The sequence below is a fragment of the Manihot esculenta genome, chromosome 12 (assembly GCF_001659605.2).
Source record: "Manihot esculenta cultivar AM560-2 chromosome 12, M.esculenta_v8, whole genome shotgun sequence".
NCBI classification, from domain to species: domain Eukaryota; kingdom Viridiplantae; phylum Streptophyta; class Magnoliopsida; order Malpighiales; family Euphorbiaceae; genus Manihot; species Manihot esculenta.
In genome coordinates, this window is record NC_035172.2 from 6,187,751 (window position 1) to 6,210,181 (window position 22,431).

The 22,431-nt window shown below is 33.7% G+C and overlaps 4 protein-coding genes across 5 annotated transcripts; 2 read left to right on the forward strand and 2 right to left on the reverse strand.

Moving 5' to 3' along the window:
• Positions 1-184: 184 nt before the first annotated feature.
• LOC110627489 (probable serine/threonine-protein kinase WNK11) lies at positions 185-3,849 on the reverse strand. Its single transcript, XM_021773823.2, has 3 exons — positions 3,679-3,849; positions 913-1,416; positions 185-830 (listed from the first exon to the last, which is right to left on the reverse strand). Exons 2-3 carry the CDS (start codon positions 1,414-1,416, stop codon positions 432-434), a joined length of 903 nt encoding a protein of 300 aa, XP_021629515.1. The 5' UTR covers positions 3,679-3,849; the 3' UTR covers positions 185-431.
• Positions 3,850-7,180: 3,331 nt separating this feature from the next.
• LOC110628446 (splicing factor ESS-2 homolog) lies at positions 7,181-8,912 on the reverse strand. The gene has a single exon (XM_021775099.2). It carries the CDS (start codon positions 8,753-8,755, stop codon positions 7,244-7,246), a length of 1,512 nt encoding a protein of 503 aa, XP_021630791.2. The 5' UTR covers positions 8,756-8,912; the 3' UTR covers positions 7,181-7,243.
• A 1,002-nt stretch (positions 8,913-9,914) lies between these two features.
• On the forward strand, positions 9,915-10,774 carry LOC110628445. Its single transcript, XM_021775097.2, has 2 exons — positions 9,915-9,920; positions 10,331-10,774. The coding sequence occupies exons 1-2, from the start codon at positions 9,915-9,917 to the stop codon at positions 10,772-10,774; spliced, it is 450 nt and encodes a 149-aa protein (XP_021630789.2).
• Positions 10,775-17,269: 6,495 nt separating this feature from the next.
• Positions 17,270-21,670, forward strand: LOC110628349 (WRKY transcription factor 1). 2 transcript variants are annotated; one of them, XM_021774985.2, is made up of 5 exons: positions 17,270-17,633; positions 19,278-19,959; positions 20,042-20,189; positions 20,280-20,438; positions 20,952-21,670. In XM_021774985.2, the coding sequence occupies exons 2-5, from the start codon at positions 19,377-19,379 to the stop codon at positions 21,532-21,534; spliced, it is 1,473 nt and encodes a 490-aa protein (XP_021630677.2). In that variant the 5' UTR covers positions 17,270-17,633; positions 19,278-19,376; the 3' UTR covers positions 21,535-21,670. The 2 variants fall into 2 exon arrangements, with proteins under 2 accessions (XP_021630677.2, XP_021630676.2); XM_021774984.2 differs by having other exon boundaries at positions 17,271-17,633; positions 19,370-19,959.
• Positions 21,671-22,431: the final 761 nt, after the last annotated feature.

The window sequence follows — 22,431 nt, forward strand, 5'->3', positions numbered from 1 at the left end:
ATTTTTAGTTAAAATTGATAAAAAAAAATTAATTTTAACTAAAATTTATAATTTATGTGGTATACATATTAAAATAATATTTTTTTTGACTCATTATAATGTATAATTAAATTTTAACTCCAATTGATCTTTAGCTAAAATTGTTAAAAAAAAAATTAACTAAAATTGAAAAAGAATGTAAAAATTTGACTACAAATGATCTTTTTTTTTTTTTCATTTTTAGTAAAGGAAGGCGAATATCAGAATTAAAAGTCTCAATGAGATACAGGTGCAGGACAACTAGGTTGGAGATTTCCAAAGTTATTTTCTGTCAGGGTTTTAAAATTTTAGATATAACAAAGCTTGTGGGGTAGTATTTTTTTAGGTTTATACTTCCATCAATACAAACCTAACTATCGGGTAGCATTGATTCAAAGAAACGTCACAGATCTTCAAGCATAAGCATCTGAGCTCTCCGACTCATCATCATTATTGAGTTCAAAAAAGAAAGGATCCTTGAGAAGCTCAGAGGCCGAAGGTCTAGCCTTTGGCTCAGCTATGCACTTCTCAATAAAAACCTTCACTTCTGGATTTGCTATCTTGTTCAAGGCTTGAGGCTTCACTCCACTTGTCACCTTCTTGTATATCTTGACCACACTGTCACATTCACTGTAGGGTATCTCTGTTGTAACCATCTCTAGCAAGCACATTCCAAATGAGTATATGTCCGCCAACTCAGTGTAATCCTCCTCGTACAGCTCTGGTGCCATGTACTCTGGTGTGCCAATCACTGAATGCGCTGCATGGCTCTTCCCCACCATTGTCGCAAAGCCAAGGTCCCCAATTTTCACCTGTTATGGAGAATTCGTAATGCTTAAGCGTAAAGATTACAATAAAATTACTAAAACTAAAAGAGAAGTCAATTGTGGTTACCTGGCCAATGTTCCCATTAACGAAGATGTTGCTACAATTGAGATCTCTGTGAATGATGCATGGGTCGTGTGTATGGAGATACTCTAACCCTTCGAGTACCTGTTTTGACCATTTCTTCAAGGCTTTCAAGGAAACATGGCGATGCTTCTTCCTGTAATTTCGTAGATTTCCAGATGTACACACCTCAGTGATAAAATTTAGTTTTCCTTTGTCTTCATCCAACCAAACACTGTAGCAAACAATGATATACTTGTTCTTTAATGATCTCAACAGCTTAACCTCAGACTGAAGCCTATTGATGAGTATTGGATCTTCCATAAAATTCCTCAACCGCACCTGATTCCATGCCACCTCTATACCTTCCTCTTGATCAAATGCCCGATAAACCTTTTTAACTGCACCAGCTCCAAGCAGATCATCATATCGGCCAAACCGTCCAGTAGGGTCAACTTCAACAAATGGTTCACCATCTCTGTCTGATGTGTTGGGTCTCGCAGCCGGCATCTTCAAATATCGAGGCAAATAGAAACTCTATATGAGAAAAGATTGACATGGCCATGCAATCTTCGAGAGACATCAAAATTCAAGAGAGCTTTTTTTTTAAATCATGCAAATTTAAAAAAATATAAATAAATTTCAAATCATAATTATCAAACATGTTTATTATAGTCGTGGTATTAAAAAAACAAAAAAACATGTTTGACATTGTTTGACATTTTAATAGTTATTTTGACAGAAATTTGATATCTTTATTTTCAAAGTGTAAAACAAATAAACGGTGTGCCACATCAATGCACAGGAATTTAGATGGCATACAGGAGCTTAGGTGGCATACGGACAAGGTGTATGATTAGCATTTAATGTTAGGCGCTTTAAGTACTGAACGTGATATAAAGTGCCGAACATAATTTAAGAATTCTGCCGAACATGTATCAAGAAAAAGCTCCAACGGTCACATTTCCTTGGGGCTCTAGACTATTTATTCAGCAAAATTGTTTGAAAATTAATTGTCAAAATATTTTTTAAAAATTTTATTCATTTGTTTTTGAATGGAGAGAAATATTGTTAGAAAAAAAGAAATTTTACAAAAGAAAAAGAAATATTGTGAGAGAGATTTGAGAACAAAATTACTTAGAATCTACTTTTTTTTCAACGCCAGTATATTTTTTTAAATATGAATAAATTTTATTTTATATTTTTTAAATTAAACTTAATTATTAAAAAATAATTATTTAATATTAACTTTATTTTATTCTAAAAAATTAGAAGGTTTCATTTCATTGATCGAACTGTTTGAAAAAAGCTAAAAGCTAAGTACATTGAAATTACAATTACTTAGTTCATACTGTTGACCAAGTTTTCAAACAGCATGAATTCTAAAAATATTTTTGGGTTTGCTGGATTTACAATTTATTTTTGTGTTTTAGTATAATTTGAAAAAAAAGCTCCATAGTATTGGCTGCTGTTGCAATACATTCAAATGGTTCACATTGTATTAATAGAAATTTACACACATATATTGGAAATAAATCTCTATGGTTATGGTCAAAGAATGATCTATGCCTACTGGTCAAATTTTTCATCTGGTTAATGCAGTAACCAACAGAAAAAGATCTATTTAGTATAACAATTTTCACTAACATGATAACTATGTACTTCAGGGGCAATTAGTCGTCGCTCAAAATGGATATTTTCTATCCATAGGATTGAAAGTGTCTAACCAGAGTCATTGTCAATAAGGAAGGCAACCTAATTATGATTACGATAATATTAATCAACCCAAACAAATGCCAAATTGCAATAAAATTCAAAACTTATGATTTGTATTACTCCAACTCAACAAGGCAAATTTCATTCTAAAAAAACTCAAAATTAGCCAAACCATGACTTAATATGAAGCTCACTTGCAATATTCAAACATATACAGGCCCTTGCAAAATCAACACATATAGATTCAATTTAAACATAACAGACCAAAAAAGGGACGAAAGCTCAATTAGGATCCTAAAATACTTCAGTAGAAGTAAAGAATTCAATAGAATTATCAAAAGAAAATTTAGAAAGAATAATCTACAGCTTTGTTTGGTTTGCTTGCTGTTTGTTATTTTCGCTCTTTTGAAAGCAAAAAAGGAAAAGGCAAGGCTTTTCTAATGAAAAGTAAAAACTATTTATTATTATTTTGCCTTTTTTTTCATATGAAGTGAAACTCACACGTATAGCAAAGGGGAAAACAAAAAAGTATCAAAACCAGGAGAGGCTGACGCATGAAATGATGAAGAAGAGGGAGAAAACCAGAACTGGTAAACCAGATTTTAAAATCAAATCCCTAATCGAAAGGCCTAAGTGCTAACTGATCTTAAATTCCTCACCAGGTTTTCGCATATTTTTTTTTCCTTTTGAATTACAACAATGGACTGAAGAACACATAGCAGCAAAATCTCATCACAGTCGTTTTAAGAATTATGAAATGTAATCAACAAAGCAGTAAGAAGGGTATTTTTAATATTATTCATTTCAAAGCTCGAAGAGATTAAAAGATCCGTTGGAGATAAAAACTCGGTCTCAAGTACTAATAGGAGAAAGATCAAAACGTAAAACTCAAGCAAACACAGTTTTGAATTTTGATGATGAAATTTCGGAAATCGGAGCTCCAAGCAAAACCAAATCCAAAATTATGGTTACAGAATTTAAATCCTCATACGAGTCTACAAAAACAGTTCATTCATATCCTCACATCACATAACTATACATATAGACTTTACTTACCTTGGGAATTCAAAATTTCCAAGTTGAAGCTTTTCAGAAGCACCGATTGGAGAAGAGATTGAGAGATGAAGGAAGAGATCGAACTGTGAGGATGCAAGAAAGAGGTAAACAAAAAAGCTTGAAACTGTGCGAGCGAGGCTGGAATCCTTGAGGGAGTTAATCGGAGAAGATGGCATCACGGCCGACATTTATAGTACTCGACTCATAACGGTTTAGGCGGGTATCAGGTTTGGAACGACATCGTTTCCGGTTTTCATTTTCTGGGTCAAACGGGCTTTTTGTGAAAGGTCAAACGGGTGATTGATGACGTTTTTTTCACGTGTTACAAAGTGGAAGATTCTGGGAGAGTGTGTACAGTGCCAGTGGACACGGGCATCACCAAGTATGCAAAAAGTAGCTTGTCTCGTGAGAAATTTTGACACGGAACCACACATTTTCCGATTTTTTATATTTATAATTAAAATTTTTAATTTTACATAAAAATTTTAATTTGTAAATTTATTATAATTATATCAATTTTTTAAATTAATTTTAATTAAATTTAAATTAATTTAAAAATTAATTTAAACAATACGTTACATATTATTATTTTTATCAAATAAATAATTTAATTAAAATTCTTAATTTTTAATTATATAAAACTTTTAAATTATATAATTAAAATAATTAATTCTCTTTTATTTAAATAAAAATTTTAATTGAAAATTTTAAGTAACTAAAATTGTAAGGTTTTAATTAAAATTTAATTCAAGTTAATTAAGTTATTTATATGATAAAAATAATAATTTAATTTAATTTAAATATGATAAAAATTAATTTAAAATATTATTATAATTAAAATAAATTTAAAAATTAAAATTTTTTATTCATGATCAAAAAAAATTTTAAAATTTTGAGTAGTCTTAAATAAATAATATATAAATTAAAATCATAACTAAGTTTTATATTTAAATTTAAATTAATAATATTTTACTAATGAACCATATAAAGTTTTTAGATTAAAATTTCATTTATTTTACAGAAAATAAATTTTATATTTTTTAATTTTTAAATCATTTAAAAAAATTGATTAATAAAAATTATTTTTTAGCTTAAGTAGAAAATTATGTATATTTTAAGGAATATAATTTTTTTAAAAAAATATATATTTTAGACTGAGAAAATACCATCAAATTATTTTTTACAAAAAAACAAATTACTGATTTCTGAGAAATGGAAAAGATCATCTCAAAACTAGGTCTAATCACTTTTTTTCTTAAATCGCAAGTTAACTGAAAATATGAAATTTTTTAAAATTTCAAAAACTATTTTTCTAATAAAATTTATTAAATTTTCAAATATAACTCAGCCATGAAGATCTTTTTAGTGAGGCTTTCATCTCCCCTGCCTTTGGGCAAATTTTTTCAAGAGCTTTTATTTAATGACTCAACTTCATATCCATTTAAATCCTACAATTTATATAATTTTTTAAGCTTTATCCAATGAATACATGGGTTATTTATTTATACACGATTAATTGTAATTTTTGAAAATTGGCAATATTTACTTCACCAGCAAAATGTGAAGCTTGTGAAGTCATCAAATGCCAACTTCTCTCGACGGTTCAGATTTTTATGAGCAAAGCATGGCAGTCTTTGAAGCCACCAATCCTGACCTCTAACCCCTGAAGTCCTAGATTTGCACAATCTAGAGTCTGGCGAGCATGCACATAAGATGCTTGTGTTTTGGTTGATACGCCTAGCTGTTATCCGAGCTTTGAAAGAACTGAGTCAGAAACATGGAACCAGGAGAGTTCACAGGTTACACAAGTCTCTTTCATTAAAAGGAGATTACCACCTACTCGCGCCATAATAAAAAAACATTGAGTCTCCAATATCGGCCAGCTAATGAGATGCTAACTACTGGATGCAATGCTGCTTCACAGATTGTCTGCATCACGAAGTGCCCTTTTTCATCAGGAACACAAAATGTGATGTTGCTTAAATTACGAATATCTGGACCTTAGCATGGGCTGCTCTTTGGTCATCAGGACTAATAAAGAAAAGTCTCTCTCTCTCTCTTCTTCAACACCAAGGTAGATGCCTGTGGATCACATTACAAAAGGCTAGGACAACCAAAATGAGAACAGGAAAGATTCAGTGCACAACTGTTTACTGTGCACATGAGTTTTAGACAACTGGATGAATGAAACTGCAGCTCATTTAATTTGACAGTTGAAAATTCTTACGCACAGTAAATACATGCATATTGAGCTATTACCAACAAGTGTAGCAATGTGTGTAATGCAGATAAGCTTTCTTACATTTTGCTGACAAGATCACTAGAATAGTAAACCTCCCATAGTAACACCCAGGAAGGGGGGACAAAGGACTACTCTCAATAAACTGATAGGGAAAAAAGGGAAGCTTATAAGGAGTCCTCTGAACGTAAGATATTTCAATATACTGACAAATGACTCTTACTTCCCATGATGAATGGATCCCAAGCTATACGCAAAAATTCTAACAAATGCATCATGGAAAAAAACAAATTGAAGAAAATATAACTCTTCCTATTTCACGTATGGTTAATGGTTTGAATCAGCCTAAAAAAGGATTTTAAAAAAATATACTTCTTCCGTTCCATAATTTTTATCCACTTTATTTTTCATACAATTTAGAGTTATAATAGTCAATTTATCTATTATTATAATAAAGTGGACAATAATTTTAAGATAAACAAAAAAAGAAAAATGGACAAAAATTACAAGACAAGAGTATAACTTACGTCAACATAAGATGGGGCTTATTTTTCACAAATTTAGCCATTCAAAAATAATATTACCTTTGGTTTTCCAAACTAAAAGCAGACATTTTTGCTAACCCATTTTTAAAACCTTCAAAGTTATCTAAGCATAGGATGAGAAATTGATTGGTTATTCAACTAGAAGATAATCATAAACAATTTTGCTTCATCCAAAGAAAGAGATTTTTCATCATGTCATCATGAAACTCAGTGGAACAATTGGACTCGTGTAGAACATGCAGAACAAATAAAAATTAAATCATGAAGCCATTTGATGGGCATTAGACAAAGTACTCAGAAAGTTACTCCAGGATACTCGTAAAATTGACAACCATAAGCTGCACAGTTGCCATCAAGCCAGAACATAAGGCACATCACTAACCATCCCACACGCTTATGAAATATAACTTTCACACAAATAATTCTAAATTCTCTTGGATATTTAAATTAACTCTTCCAGCAAAAGCTCAGGATTCAAATTGACAATGTCTCACCAAAGGGCTTACTAAACCTGAAATTCTAAAACTTATGATCCCAACGAGTGTCTGAGTTTGTGGCTGTGTCAATAAGAGAGAGAGAGTTATGAACATTACTTGGGTACTCATTCAAAGCAATATCAATCTTTTTTCTAGTCTGTCATTTTCATTTTGCTCACCAACAATATAAACAGTGGAAAATGATCACACATCCTTTTAAAAAAAAAAAGGCTTAGTTGATTGGTAACTATGTGATAACAAAAATAATTTCCATTATGAAACTATCCAAGAAAAGTACATTTTTATCAAAGAGGATTAAAATCCTCTCTTACAGATGGTGACCCGAAACTCATGCTTCCATCTCTTCCAAACCTCGACACACTCCTTCCACTCTTTGGAGTACCAATACCAGGACTCCCTCTTCTGTAACTAGCACGAAGGGATAGATCAATAGAAGATGAACATTTGGAAATTGCATCCCTCATAAACTTCTGTGCAGCTGGAGAAAGTATGCGAACACTTGGACTTGCACTGCCCCCGCTTGCTGGAGAAGGTAATGGTGGTTTTTGAAACATTTTGGACCTCTCCCTCAACTTTCTTGCAACCTCCCTTGACAATGAGTGGGCCTTCATGTCTCGTGCAGGTAGATTTGGGATTTTAAAATGTGGCCCATCGCTACTGCCACCAACATCAATTGGTGTGTCTTCAGGCTCCAACCTCAATGGTGTTCCCTCTATCTCACCCCATGTGATAAATGGTGATTCATCGACTCCTGGAGCTGGTGAAGGTGTCCTCACAAAACTATATCCATTTTCTGCCTTCTGCCCTGATTCCACGTAAAACATGTTTGGTGTCTTCCTCAAATCTTCCAAATCGTACTTCTTTGCTTTATCCTCATCTCTGTCCAAGACAGGAAGAGGGGTAGCCCCCACTATTGGTGTGTAGAGCACCTCCAAAGTTCCATCATCATCTGGCCTCGAATCCAACATTTTACCATGGAACCGAGTGTTTGACCTATTAATCTCTTTTGTCAAACCCTTCAATCTAACAGCCCGTTCTTCTTCTGTCAAAGGAGCCTCACTCCTTTCAGAGGGGCCATACATCAACAAATTCTTGGCAGTATAATTCCACCCTTCCAATGTACTTGGTGGTTGATCAGATGTCCCATAACCATCTGTAATCCTATTCCTCTTCGCATCCCCACTCAATTTTTCATCCAGCTTCTCACCTTCTAACAAGTGCCCATATCTCTCTTTTCTCTTCCTATTCTCTTTCTCCAATATTTTTGAAAAACTATCATTATCCTCGCTCGTATACCTCCTAAAGAAATCGTCTAAACTCATTGAATCATCAACAGCAACTTCATGTTCACCAGACTCTTCATTACCAGAAAACTCCATATTTGCAGCACTAGCCGTTTTGTTATCAAATTCATCGAAGGGAGTGAAATTACGCATAAAAGTAGAACATGGAGTCTGTTTTTGGCTTCTGGTTTGAGTATTCCCATCAGCAGTGGAATTATTGACTCTTTCGATGCGTCGCTCAATGATCTTCAACTGTGCATCTCGTATTTGGATAGGATCGCCAGTTTTTACCGCTTCAAGCCAATCAAGCCGATCACGGAGTTTTGCTAGGTCGGGGAAGAAGTCGCGTTCGATGATTTTCTCGATCGCGGCAACATACATATCCTCATCGAGAACAGCAGGGCACTTCCTAGGGTTTGCAGGTGTACTGATTGATGATGCATTGGAGATTTTGAGAGCATTTTGAGGATTTGGAGATAGGTGGCGAGGTGAGTGACCTGGAGACACGAGCATGGTGAATCAGGATTGGGGTTAGGGTTTTGGATTGTGGATGAGAATGAAAGGGATTTGGGAGCCTGATGTGGTGGTTTTGAAGGCGGGAATAATTTTGTCAAATTGCAGCTTTCCCTTTTATAAAAGATTTTGTAGTTTGTATCCTAATTCGCCTAGGAGTATGATTATGACCGCCAAATTTTACTCACATCCAACGGCAGTGATGAATGCCGTTCAAAATCAGGATGAACTACCGAAAATGCCGGAGTTCGTATCTTTTTCTTAAAAAATATTAGCAGAAAATTAATGATAAATTATTATGGAAAAGTGGAAAAAAAATTTTTATGAAGATAATTATTAAAAAAAATTTATAATTTAAAATAAATTATTATTTAGTTTTTATAATATAAAAATATTTATTAATTAATTTTTAAATTTTAAAAAATATATTAAAAAGTTTATAACATTTTAAAAATTTTATTAGTTAATTTTTTCATTAATTTTAATCATTAGTAAAAAAAATCTAAAATATTATTAATAAAATAAATAAATTAATAAATTTTTTTAAAAATTTTAAAAATTAATTAATAAATTTTTTTAAAACTATAGAAATTAAATAGTAAAATTAATAAAATGATTAAGAGTAAATTTTTTAAAATGTTAAAAATATTTTAATATATTTTTAAAATTAAAAAATTGACTAATTACTTTTCTATTAAATAATACTTTTTTTATAATTTATAATACTTTACAATTTACAACACACTTATTAATCTACAGACAGAAATATCATATTATTATTGAATTATCCCACCAATGATGAAAAAATTTATATTTTATAATTTTATTTATATTTTAAAATAGTAAATTTAATTTTTTTTAAAAAAAATTATTAACCCACTAATGAAGATGTCGAGTTTTCTAGTAGGAAATTATCATATCAATGTTTAATGAATTATTCTAAATACATCTAAAACTGCTGAATAACAATACTTGATTGCCCAAATAGCTAGGGTGCTATTATATTCATATTTTGTTTTTACTTATATTTGAACAATGATGTATCAAATCCCTCAAAGCCCTTTTAAATCTTGGCTAGCTACAAAAATTAATTTTGTGGTCCTCTACAGTTTCAGGTGGGTTAACAAATTAAAGCTTTTCCCCTCTAGCAATATGATAAATGGCGGTGTGTGGCTGAATATTCAATTAAAATTAATTTTTAATTAAAGTAAAGTACATTTTAATTCTTAAAGTTAAAGTAAAATTTATGGTTAGTACCAATATTTTTGGGACAATTATTAAAAAATAATTTTGAAAGTGAAATCAAAATAATTTACAAAAAATAATATTTGTTTTAAAAAATATTATAAAGTATCATTTTCTAAGAGATACTGAGAATACCAATTGGAGTGGCATTTTCAGTAATATTATTATGGAAAAGAAGAAACAATCTCATTTTCATAAATTATGTAGAGAGTGTTGACACTATTATAGTGAAGCTATTCGCCAAGCTAGAGAAATGGTGCAAGTGTGGAATGAAGTTAGTAGGCAAGAGAATGCAACAGACTATGGCAGTCAAGATGTGGGCTGGCGCAGCCAGATTCATATTATATCAAACTGAATATTGATGGTGCTAAAGATGATGTCAGAGACCTTGCGTTTGAGAGTCTCTTTCGGGATAAGGGCAGAAAGTGGATTAAGGGCTTTGTAGATGTCTTTGGTGTGACGTCCATTTTGGAAGCTGAACGTAGAGCTATCCTTATTGGCATACTTTTAGCCTCGCAGATGGAAATAAGGAAGTTGATGATTGGGAGTGACTGTAGGATGGCAGTTGATATGATTAATAGAAGATGTGCAATCCCGACAGAATACAAGAAGCTGGTCGCACAGATCCAGTATCTTATGAAACCAGATTGGGATACAAACCTCAGCCATACTTTTCATAGAGCTAACCAAGGTGCAGACTTCCTCGCAAAATTGGCTACCCACAATGCCAAGGGTTTACAAGTTCTGGACTCTCCTCCACCAGAAGTCATGTGAATTCTCAGCAAGGACATTGATAATAATCTAGCTGCACAGACAGAGTAGTCTGGGAGATACTCCTCTAAACCAAAAAAATTGAGTCCCTAAACTAAATTTCTGCATCCGCCACTATTAAGGAGACCACATCCAAATTTACCATTTTATTTACAATACAATTTACTTTTTATAAACATGATGAAGCTTCACTTGCAATGGCTAATTATATGCAGTGAAAATAAGCCTATAATCAGAAGGGAACTAATTACCTATTCAGCTAATGAGAAAATAAGCATATACAGTTTTGGTGAAGAGGCTAATTTTCTCATTAGCTGAATAGGTAATTATATGCAGTGTTTACAGTGTTTGACTTTAACTCTAAGTCTAAGATAAATATACAGCTAATAGAATTACAAATACAACAAATAATAAGGCCTTATCATCTAACATGCCCCCGCAAGTTGATCTATCGATGTGGAACGATAGTCAACTTGTCCCGTAATAATAAAAACCGGCCTTTAGCTAAAGGTTTCGTTAAAATATCTGCAATTTGGTCTTTTGTGGATAGATAACGAACCTGTAACTCTTTGTTGGCTACTCTATCACGAACAAAATGAACATCAATCTGGACATGTTTCATTCGACTATGATGAACGGGATTGACAGTCAAAGATGTAGCTCCCATATTATCACACCAAAGACTCGGTGTTTGCACAGAAAGACCAAGCTCGTGGAGCAAATTTCGAATCCACAGAATTTCTGATGTAGTATTAGCAATTGCTCGATACTCCGCTTCAGTGGACGACCGAGATACACTCTTTTGTTTTCTTGAGCTCCACGAAATTAAGTTGCGACCCAAATAAATAGCATATCCCGTGGTAGATTTTCTATCTTCAACTGACCCGGCCCAGTCAGCATCACTATAAGCATGCAACTGATTTAATGTAGTCGGCCGCAGAATTAACCCATAATCAGAAGTTCCCTTCAAATATCGAAGTATACGTTTGACCTCTTGCCAATTTAGTTCAGAGGGAGAATGCATAAACTGTGCTAATCGATTAACTGAGAATGCGATTTCTGGCCGTGTAAAAGACAAGTACTGCAAACTCCCAATTGTACTTCGATAAAGTGTTATATCAGACAATGCAGTAGTTGCTGATGTAGCCTCTATTTTCGAAACTGTAGCTGGTGTGGAAACTTGTTTGGCTTCAGTCATTTTCACTCGATGGAGCAAATCTTTGATATACTTTGTCTGAAACAGAAAAAGATTGCCATGCTGCCATGTTGCCTGAATCCCAAGAAAATAATGTAGAGGTCCTAAACTGTTGAGCAAAAATTTGGCCTGAAGTCTCTTCTCTACATTTTGAAGAAGCCCAGAATCATTCCCTGTTAAAAGGAGGTCATCAACATATACTAAACAATACAAAACAGAAGAACCCTGCTTAAGAATAAATAAGGAATGATCAAGCTTAGATTGGTAAAAACCACAATCCTTCAACGCATCACGTAAGCAATGATTCCATTGGCGAGGTGCCTGTTTTAAGCCATACAAAGAGCGATGTAGCCGACAAACTGAATTAGGTTGTGAAGCATCAACATAACCTGGTGATTGCATCATATAAACAGTCTCATTAAGTTTGCCATGGAGAAATGCATTTGAAACATCATATTGAGTGACTGTCCACTTGTTTGAAACTGCAATACTAAGCACTGTGCGAATAGTCGTGGGTTTGACGACCGGTGAAAAAGTTTCAGCATAATCTTCACCCGGACGTTGATGGAAACCTTTTGCAACCAAACGCGCCTTGTATCGTGCAATAGACCCATCCGCATTCTCTTTAACCCGGAATACCCATTTACAACCCACGACATTTGCATCCTTCGGCAGTTCAGTTAACTCCCAAGTACCAAGTTGTAACAGAGAATTGAGTTCAGATTCCATAGCTTCACGCCATTCACGAAATTGCTTTGCTTCAGTAACACTTTTAGGCTGCCTTGGTGGTAAAACAGACACAAGAACCTTGGGCTTCGAATGACCTGTCTTAGAACGTGTTAACATAGGATGAGCATTAGAAGAAACAGGTTGCGACGGAGCTTCAATAGCAGGCAGAACAGTATGTTCAGTCGCAACACTAGAGTCAACAGCAAGCGAAACCACCGAAGCAGCAGGCACACAGTCTTGACCCGAACCAGAGTTGTCAATAAGACCAATATTTGGAGTTGTCACCGAACCAGAGTTGTCAGTAACAGCAGAAGCAGGTATGTGTGAATGTATAGTTGATGTCGCAACACCTGTAGCAGATGGAAAAATCCGATTGGTGCGATCCAGAGGAGCTGGTGGTGGCCCAAGGATACCAGAATCTGAATTCAAAGGAGGTGTGAATTTGGATTTGATCAAAACCTGCTGTTCCTGCACTTTAGGAAAATAAAATTGCTGCTCATCAAATACCACATCACGAGAGATATATAACCTGTTGGAAGTGACATCTAGACACTTGTATCCTTTATGTATGGCACTGTACCCAACAAACAAACACAAAACAGATCTATTCTCAAGTTTATGCTTATTATATGGTCGTAGAAGAGGATAGCAAACACAGCCAAAGGTTCGAAGCTCATGTAAATTTGGTTTCTTCTTAAACAATTTCTCAAACGGTGAACAATTAGGTAACAAAGATGTGACAACTCTATTCATCGCATACACAGCCGTTTCAAACGCAAAATCCCAATATCGAAGTGGAACAGAAGCATGATTTAATAAGGCAAGACCAGTTTCCACTATATGACGATTTTTTCTCTCCGCACACCCATTTTGTTGCGGTGTATAAGGACACGAAACCCGTAAAAAGATACCATTGTCACGAAGAAAAGGTGCTAACGACCTAAACTCCCCACCCCAATCACACTGGAATATTTTAATTTTCTGTTCAAAAAACTTTTCAACAAAAGCTCGAAACTGCACAAAGGTGTTATAAACTTCAGATTTAGTTTTTAAACAATACACCCAAGTGTACTTACTATAATGGTCATAGAACAAGACATAATAACGATTTCCATTGGCAGAAACAACTGGGGATGGACCCCACACATCAGAACAAACAAGTTCTAAAGGAGCAGAAGCAGTGAAATTAGACAAAGAAAATGGCAAACGATGAGCTTTAGAGACACTACAAGCAGAACACAAAGAATTTTTATTTGATTCAAATGAAATATTATTTGATCTCAAAGTTGAAATAACTGCTCGGTCATGGGCATGTCCCAGCCGAGAATGCCAACATGAAACAAAAACATGATGAACAGAAGCAAAAGGAGACTTTGAAGGGAAGAACTTGTAGAGACCACGATCAACCGGACCTTTGTGAAGCACTCTCTTCGTGCGGATATCCTTAACAAGAAAGTAATCAGGAAAGAATTCCAATGAGACCAAATTATCACGAGAAAAAGCATTAACAGACATAAGACTAAAGGGAGATTGTGATGAATATAGAACATTATTCAAGCGAAATTTAGAGTTGTCACATAAAACAGTGCTACCAATATGAGTAATCGGAATTGTATTACCATTGCTCACAGTTACTTCATCGGGTCCATGATACTCAGCTTCCAGTGACAGATTACTCAGAGACCCAGTCAAATGATGTGTGGCTCCTGTATCCGCGATCCATGGCTGAGCCTGTGGTGAGTTCGAAGTTGGAACAGCATGATGAACCTGTGGAGTTTTGCGAGGACTAGGGCACTGACGAGACATATGACCTGTGCCATTGCAATTATAACATACAACAGTACCTCCAGAAGACTGCTGTCGTGTAGAACGATAAGATGAACCATAACGATCAGAGGAATTATAACCACGACCACCCCGCTGATTCCTCCCACCTCTGCCACGCTGACCACTGTTTTGTCTAGAAAAAGATTCCTTACTACTATACAACGCAGTAGCAGGGGACAAAACAGCAGCTTTTCCTAGTTTATTAAGTTGTTGTTCTTCAGACAGTAATAACCCCCGCAACTCATCAAAACTGATTGGCTGTAAACGTGCTTCAATAGAACGAACAAAAGGTCTATAGTCGGGACCAAGTCCGTCAAGAATAGCACCGCTTTTGAGGTGGCGGATCTGAGTTCGACAACCAACAGAGAAAGATGTAGCCAACTTATTCCAGGCTTCCAAGGCAGAGGACACACCAACAACGTTGTTTAACAACGGCTCAGTTAAGGAGGAATTGATCCATCCAAGGACAATCTGATCCTCTAAATACCAGGTAGTGAACGCAGGATTTGGAGTATTATTAGCAAGCACAGGAGGTGGAGGAGTGAAATTTGGGTTAATATGATTTTCAAGATTGTACCCTCTTATGATAGGCAAGATCTGAGTTTTCCATAGAATATAATTGCTAGAAGTCAATTTGACACTAAGCTGATTGGAGACATTTGGAACAGAGGAAAAAGAAGCAAAGACAGAAGGAGTAATCGAAGATTCACGAGCAGGAGAAGTAGAAGAAATAGAAGGGGTTGTCGTATCTGAGATCTCACTACTTGAACTCATGGTAATTAACCCTAGATGGGCTCTGATACCATATACAGTTTTGGTGAAGAGGCTTATTTTCTCATTAGCTGAATAGGTAATTATATGCAGTGTTTACAGTGTTTGACTATAACTCTAAGTCTAAGATAAATATACAGCTAATAGAATTACAAATACAACAAATAATAAGGTCTTATCGTCTAACACTAGGGAAGGCGAAGAAAATCTAAACATTGAGCTAAAACATTTGAAAATTTGATATTGGAGCCTCATTAGCAGAGGAAAAATCTAGAACCTTGGATTTCATCTATACAACCAAAAATCAAAGGCCATGAAGCATTACATGTAACTCTGCTTGCATTGATGAACAAAGTGCCAAGGGGAACTAAAAAACCATTAATCCAAAAACCATGAGTCATGCAAAACACTTCCCCATCAACAGCGGCAAAACTAGAATTTGTACACAGCGAACTTGTAATTGAAAGAAAAAAAATGCATATTCTTAATAATTATGTTAAATTATTATAAAAAAAATTTAAATAAATAATATAAAATAAAAATATTTTAAAATATATAATAAACATACTATCAATGTTAAGTGTACAAAAAATTTTTAAAAAATACTCCAAATTGCCAGTTATAAAAAAAAAATTAAGTACGCTAAAATTATTTTTTTTTAAATCCATAACTGGAGAGTAGTGTGAAAATTTTAATTTTTTTTATTAGAAATATATATATATATTTTACCAAAGTCGATGCAGACTGCCCATTATGCACCCCTTATCTCTGACCCTGTCCACCAGTCCTGCTCGAGTTTCTTTATCCACTATTGTTCAGCAGTTTGCCGACAAATATTAACAAGAACCCGTTGCCTTTTCATGCTTATATCAGTGGGACACTTATTCCAGGCTATCAGATTATGATGACACTTATTCAACATAAGACCTATCCCACGGAACACCTTCTCATTCTGCCAACATCATATCCACCTAAGAGTGACTCAAAGCATCTAAGCAGATCAAAATCTTTGCAAAGAAGACAGTCAAAATCATGAACTCTATTAACTCAATCAACAATAGACATGCGTATGAATTCAAGACATGACCTTGGACACCGCACCATGTACCAAACTTCTGCTGCAAGACAAACAATCCCGAAATAAGTCCAGGCAGCTCGTCTTCGATAGGAGCATCTGAATCAAAATTAAACTCATTAAAATTCAAATCAAAATAATCTGGTTACCCAAAAATAAATCTTAAATTATAAACTACACACCCTAGATCCAACAACTAGTATGATGCACTTTGTTAATAGGGATGTTTGCTTCTAATACTAAAAATTAAAATTAAATTTGGAATTAAATTTTCAGTTTCAATATCAAAATTGGTTTAAGTTTTTGTTTTAATTTAGTTATTATATATATATATATATATAATCACACAATTATACATATTGAAAACTATATGTAATGCATTGGTATTTTAATTTGGTGCTATTCAAAATCGTTTCCATATGATTTTGGATGAAAAATTAAAATAGAAAAATTTATTATTTAATTTTTATAATACGGTAAAATTTATTAGTTTATTTTAAAATTTTAAAATATATTATTTTAGTTTTTAAATTAATTTTACTAATTATATATTTTAATATTTATTTTTTGTAATATGCAAAAATTAATTAGTTGATATATTCATTAATTAATTTTTTCGTATTGAAATTATTTTAAAATATTTTATAATACTTAAAAATTAAAATTTAAAAAAATTGATTAATAAATTTTTTAAAATTATACAGATTTTTTAATGTAATTTTTAAAATTAAATAATTAATTAATAAATTTTTATATACTAAAAAATCAAATAATAATTTCCTCTAAAAACAATAAACATAGCCACATAGGTTCTATTAGATACAGTTTTTTTCAGTTCTATTACAGTAGGGTATGGTTTTTCGATACGGTTTAAACTTTCAAAAACCGTATATGAGAAAGGAAATCGCAACCCAAAATCCCAATCAGACCTAGAACTAGAAGGAGAGCACAGATTCTTAAACTGTCACCTCACCACATTCGATCATTTTCCCTGCTCTTCTTCCCCTTCCCCAATCTCTCTCCACTCTCCAGTCTCCGATTATGGATTAAAATTTTCCCCCTTTTTTGTCCCTTAATTTTATTTTTGATAACCTCAAGGCCTTCCAACTTGCTTAAACTTACACTCTCACTAGCCTAAACTTCTCGAACCTTCCACTTGCCGGTTGGGATCCGGAGACCGGTGTGATCTGCGGCCCTGATTCGAAGTCAAAATTCAACCGGTTTCACGTGGAAGCGGGAGACCCTGATCATCCCTCTGCTTCAAGGTAAGTTCTTCAACTCCAGCTCTGAATTGAAGGATTGGTCCTTTTGTTGCTTCTCTAGATGTTGATGTTCAGTTCCTATGACCAATTAATCGTTAATATTATTGTTTCTTTTTCTTTTGAAATCTTTGTGGCCTGATTGGTGTGTATGTGTTGATTGATTTTGAATTCACCGTCATTTAAGTATGTATTGGAGCTCTGAGTTAGAGTGAGCATATGGTGGTTGGTTGCTGAGAAAAATTGTAGTAAATGGACGGAAATTGAGCTTAGAGCTTAATACTAGGTTTCGTTTTTGCCGAAGTTGAATTATTCGATTCTTTCTTCTTCTTCTCCTTTTAAAATGGACAAGAAGTAGTTTGATTTTCAATCCTAGTGTTTGGGAAATTTTACTGGAATTTATTTACTGAGATTCTTCTTGAAAAATTGCTTGAATTTTTTCTTTACGTGAAAGGGAATGCTAAAATTACATTATTTTAAATATCAGAAATTTGGTTTACTGTGTTGGAAAGAGAAATTTGCTTGTTGTATGCTTAATAAAATTGCATACCTGTAAAATTTTGGAAGTTTTTATTTGCAATATTTTAATGTTATGCATAATAAAATTCTGAATTTGCAAGTTGATTTCCATTTTCTGGTAGGATTGTTCATAATGTGCTTTTGTTTTGTTAATTAAGTGCAAAGTTGGTGTATATGCTACGGTTATGTGTTAGATGGAACGTTCTTGTAGCAGTATAAATTGCATCATAATTTTGGATTTAATTTCAGGTTGTCAGATAAAGTTAGTTATAATTTAATAGTTGAACTTCTATTTTGTGCACAATTTGGTCATCCGTGTGGAATCATGAAGATTTTGGTGAATTAATTAACAGAAAATTAACAAAATCTAGTAGAATATTGTTTCTTATGTTTGAATTAAGATTGGAGGAGTATAACAATCTCACTTAACCCTTTTTTCTTTTTTTTGAGAATGCCTTGAAGTGAGATTAAGTCATTAATAACACTTGAGTACGCAAAAAGAGCAGTAGCAACCATATTGTAAACTGTACTGTGCTACGTGATTCACTGGCATGTTTGCAATTCCAGTAATGGTTACCAAATTAATGGGAAGATAAAAGGTTCAGTGCTGAAATTGGAACAAATTGACTGAAGTTGGCAGTAAAGTTCAGTGACAATTGATGCAAATTGCCGTATTTTACCAAGTTGATATAATCCCAGTTCTGGTACTGTGTATTCTGATTCACTTACTTGAAAAACTTTAGAGCTGTCATTTGCTTGGTTGAACTTGAGAACTTCGTTGCTTGTAGTGTGAATATAGCATCTCAATAAAGTAATAATAAGAGAAACAGTGATAGTAAACTACTTAAAATTGCTTGCAATTATATCTTAATCAAACCTGAAGCTTGAATCAAGTGTGCATTTGACAAACTAATGCAGGGTAGTTTAATTATTACAAACTTGTTTATAGAATCTCAGAAATAGATGTATGTGTCTGACTTGCAAATTTAAACCCTTCCTCATCAAGTCTTAAAATATCTCTGATCTGTTTCTTTGTCTCTGAATTTTCACATGAAATTTGGATTTCTATCGGTTGGCAATCTGAACATTATTTCTTTTTGGTGCGTAATTTGATTTTTGATCCTTTTATAGGTATGAAACAACCAACAGCATATAGCATTTATTTCAGTTTGTGGTCAAATTGCGTTAATGGCTCTTTGAGTTGATTCTGTTATAATTTCCAGAGCTCAGATGGTTTCTTCAAGAGAAGGTACAGATGAATTTGCTTCTGATGAATTGCAGAAAAGTCAGGGTCCAGATGATGGCAGTAACGTAATACAACAGATTGATGATAGTGGAGTTTGTACATCACAAAATGAAGAAGTCACACCTGTTACCCCTGAGAAGTCACTGCAGGATACTAATCCTGGGGCCCATATATCACAGGTAGATAAAGAAGAAAGTATCTCCTCTACAATACTGCATAAAGTCTCACACACCCCTGGCATTAGCTCCAGTTCCTTGCAATCTTCTGGTCAGGAAGGAAGAACTATAGTCCGTGAAAAAGTGTCAGAAGATGGATATCATTGGCGAAAATATGGACAAAAACTTGTTAAAGGAAATGAATTCGTTCGGAGCTATTACAAATGTACACATCCAAGCTGTCAAGTGAAAAAGCAATTGGAACGCTCACAGGATGGCCAGATTGCAGATATTATTTACTTGGGTCAGCATGATCATCCTAAACCTGAACATAATCTTCCGCTAGTGACTGGATTTGTGCTGTCTGTTGCTGAAGAAAGAGGTGATGTACCTTCATCAACTGGCACAGAAGGTGAGGGGAGTTGTTTTGTAGTTTCGGCACCTAATTAACAAGTGATTTATTTTTAATCTTGTAACCAAAATAATAAATGCAGAAGATCATGTACCTCATCCGCTCAAGGCTACAAGTACCTCCCAGATTTCAGTTGGTACTACAAATGAACATGTAAAAAATGCACTGTCAGAATCAGATAAGATAAAGGATGAAGTTGATAGTGACGATGATCCGCATTCAAAACGACAGTACGTCAGCAAAGTTATTTTATTTTATTTACTGCTTTACTAATGATCTGTGAGCTAACCCTTTTTGTTGTCTTCCAAAAAATTAAACAGAAAGAAGGGCAATCATAATGTTGAACCTACTGCTGTAGATAAGCCAACTAATGAACCACGTGTTGTTATTCAAACTTTAAGCGAGGTACATATTGTGAATGATGGATACCGTTGGCGCAAATATGGGCAGAAATTGGTTAAAGGAAATCCAAATCCAAGGTAATTATTAATTATCGAATCATCATATGCATGGGTAGGCACCTGACAGATTAATTATATTAGAAGTCCTAATAGTTTATCTTTTTTCAGTTAATTCCTGATACATTATTTATTTATTCATTTATTTTCAATCATATTGTGATAATTCTTAAACATAAACAGTTAGTCCTAAACCATTAATGTCAAGAATTTTTGTCAAGCACATGTTGATGCGTGGTAGTACTTTTCTAGAATTAGTTTCCTACCCAGCAACAGTAATAGTGCTTTATTGAAAAATGCTGTAAAGAATTAGGATTTCAGATATAGTTGATTTGTCACTTTAGATTTGGTATGCTGCTGCATTATAAGTCATCTCATTGGTTATGGATACATCTCCTAAAAGTCATCCTTATATTAGTAATATATTCAAAGAGGTACATCTCTGATTTCTATGTAGAGAGAGAAACAACCTTTCTTAGTGTCGTATAATGCTCAATTATATGCTCGCTCTTGTCCTGCGCTTGCATTATGTAGGAGCTACTACAGGTGCTCCAGTCCTGGGTGCCGCGTTAAGAAGCATGTAGAGAGGGCATCTCATGACCCAAAAGTGGTTATAACCAGTTACGAGGGACAACATGATCACGATATACCTCCTTCAAGGACAGTAACTCATAATGCAACTGGTCCAAGCACATATACTACTACCATCCGCAGTGGTGAATCAGGCGTTAAATCAGGAGGTAGTGATATGATTGTTCACAACAGTTTGGATCCAAGTGGAAACTCAGAGGAGCATCTGAATACTGAGTCGAGATGTAGAAATGATGCAAGTGGCACTGATATGGTTATCCATTCAGGTTCTGGTGACGATAGTAAATCAAATGAGCTGATGAATGACAAGCCAGTTGCTCCAGGAGGAAGTGATGCTGCTATCATTGACGTAGTTGTTGATGCCAGTTCAGTTTCTGGGTGTCGATCAAATGATCAACATGATTGTGACTCTAGAAATGAATCGAAAGTGAACTGTGCTGCTTATAGTGCTCATACCATTAATCCAGGGTCAGAAACTAATCCAAATGAGCAACACAGGCCCAATGCGGAACCTGTCCAAAGCTAATAGAAGCATATTATTCCTGGGAGATAGAAAGCACATCCAGCTATGTAAATTATTACAATAGATCAAATAATCCTTAATGTATAGGGCCTCAGAGACATCTAATATATAACAAACTTCCAATTTTTTACTTGATCCATTCTTTCAGTATCTTTCTCACTGAATTATTTGCTCTTGTAGAGTCGAGTTGGGTTCAAACAATCTGATTGGTAGATGATTCCAAACCCCAGCTAGCTACTTGAATTGAGCTAGTTTGTGGGCATAATTAAGCATCTAACTTTATGTAATTTTACATATATTTGATATTTATTATATTTAACTGATAAATGAGAAATTTATAATTTAGTTAAGTATTATTATTATTTACACGTAAGTATTTATATTTTTAAAAATATATTAAAATGTTCTTTCGGTTAACAATCAAGTCATTCCATTTAATTTTACTGTTAATTTACTGTTAAAGCACTATGAAAAGACCAAATTATCATTTCTCATATATTTCTCTTATAGAATATAATTCTCAACTTGTAATTTTCAACAAATAAATCATTGTAATCAACAATAATTAAATTCTTCTCAATTTTCAGGAGATCATGCTGAGCAATAAAAACCCCCAAAATCAATCAGATTCTAATCTCTCAAATCTAAAAGATTAAGTATATGAATTTTGCCCAAATCTAATAAAAACCAAAAATAGATCTTCAATTAATCTCTAGAATACAGAAACATCAAAATTAAGAATTTAATTAATCTAAATCTTCAACTTACCACAAAATGAAAATATTAATCTAAAGAAATCTGTATTTAAATAATTACATTTCATAAATCTGCACCAATCAATCAATTACATTTCACAATTCGACAAAAAAAATTCACAAATCTGTAGATGCGCAATTTAAA

Excerpts from the sequence above, each read along its gene's own strand:
- LOC110627489 (XM_021773823.2), bottom strand. The coding sequence starts at position 1,416 with ATGCCGGCTGCGAGACCCAACACATCAGACAGAGATGGTGAACCATTT. Across the intron at positions 831-912 it reads TTAATGGGAACATTGGCCAG|GTGAAAATTGGGGACCTTGG; the intron begins GTAACCACAATT and ends TCTCCATAACAG.
- LOC110628446 (XM_021775099.2), bottom strand. The coding sequence starts at position 8,755 with ATGCTCGTGTCTCCAGGTCACTCACCTCGCCACCTATCTCCAAATCCT.
- LOC110628349 (XM_021774985.2), top strand. The coding sequence starts at position 19,377 with ATGGTTTCTTCAAGAGAAGGTACAGATGAATTTGCTTCTGATGAATTG. Across the intron at positions 19,960-20,041 it reads TTCATCAACTGGCACAGAAG|AAGATCATGTACCTCATCCG; the intron begins GTGAGGGGAGTT and ends TAATAAATGCAG. Across the intron at positions 20,439-20,951 it reads AAAGGAAATCCAAATCCAAG|GAGCTACTACAGGTGCTCCA; the intron begins GTAATTATTAAT and ends TGCATTATGTAG.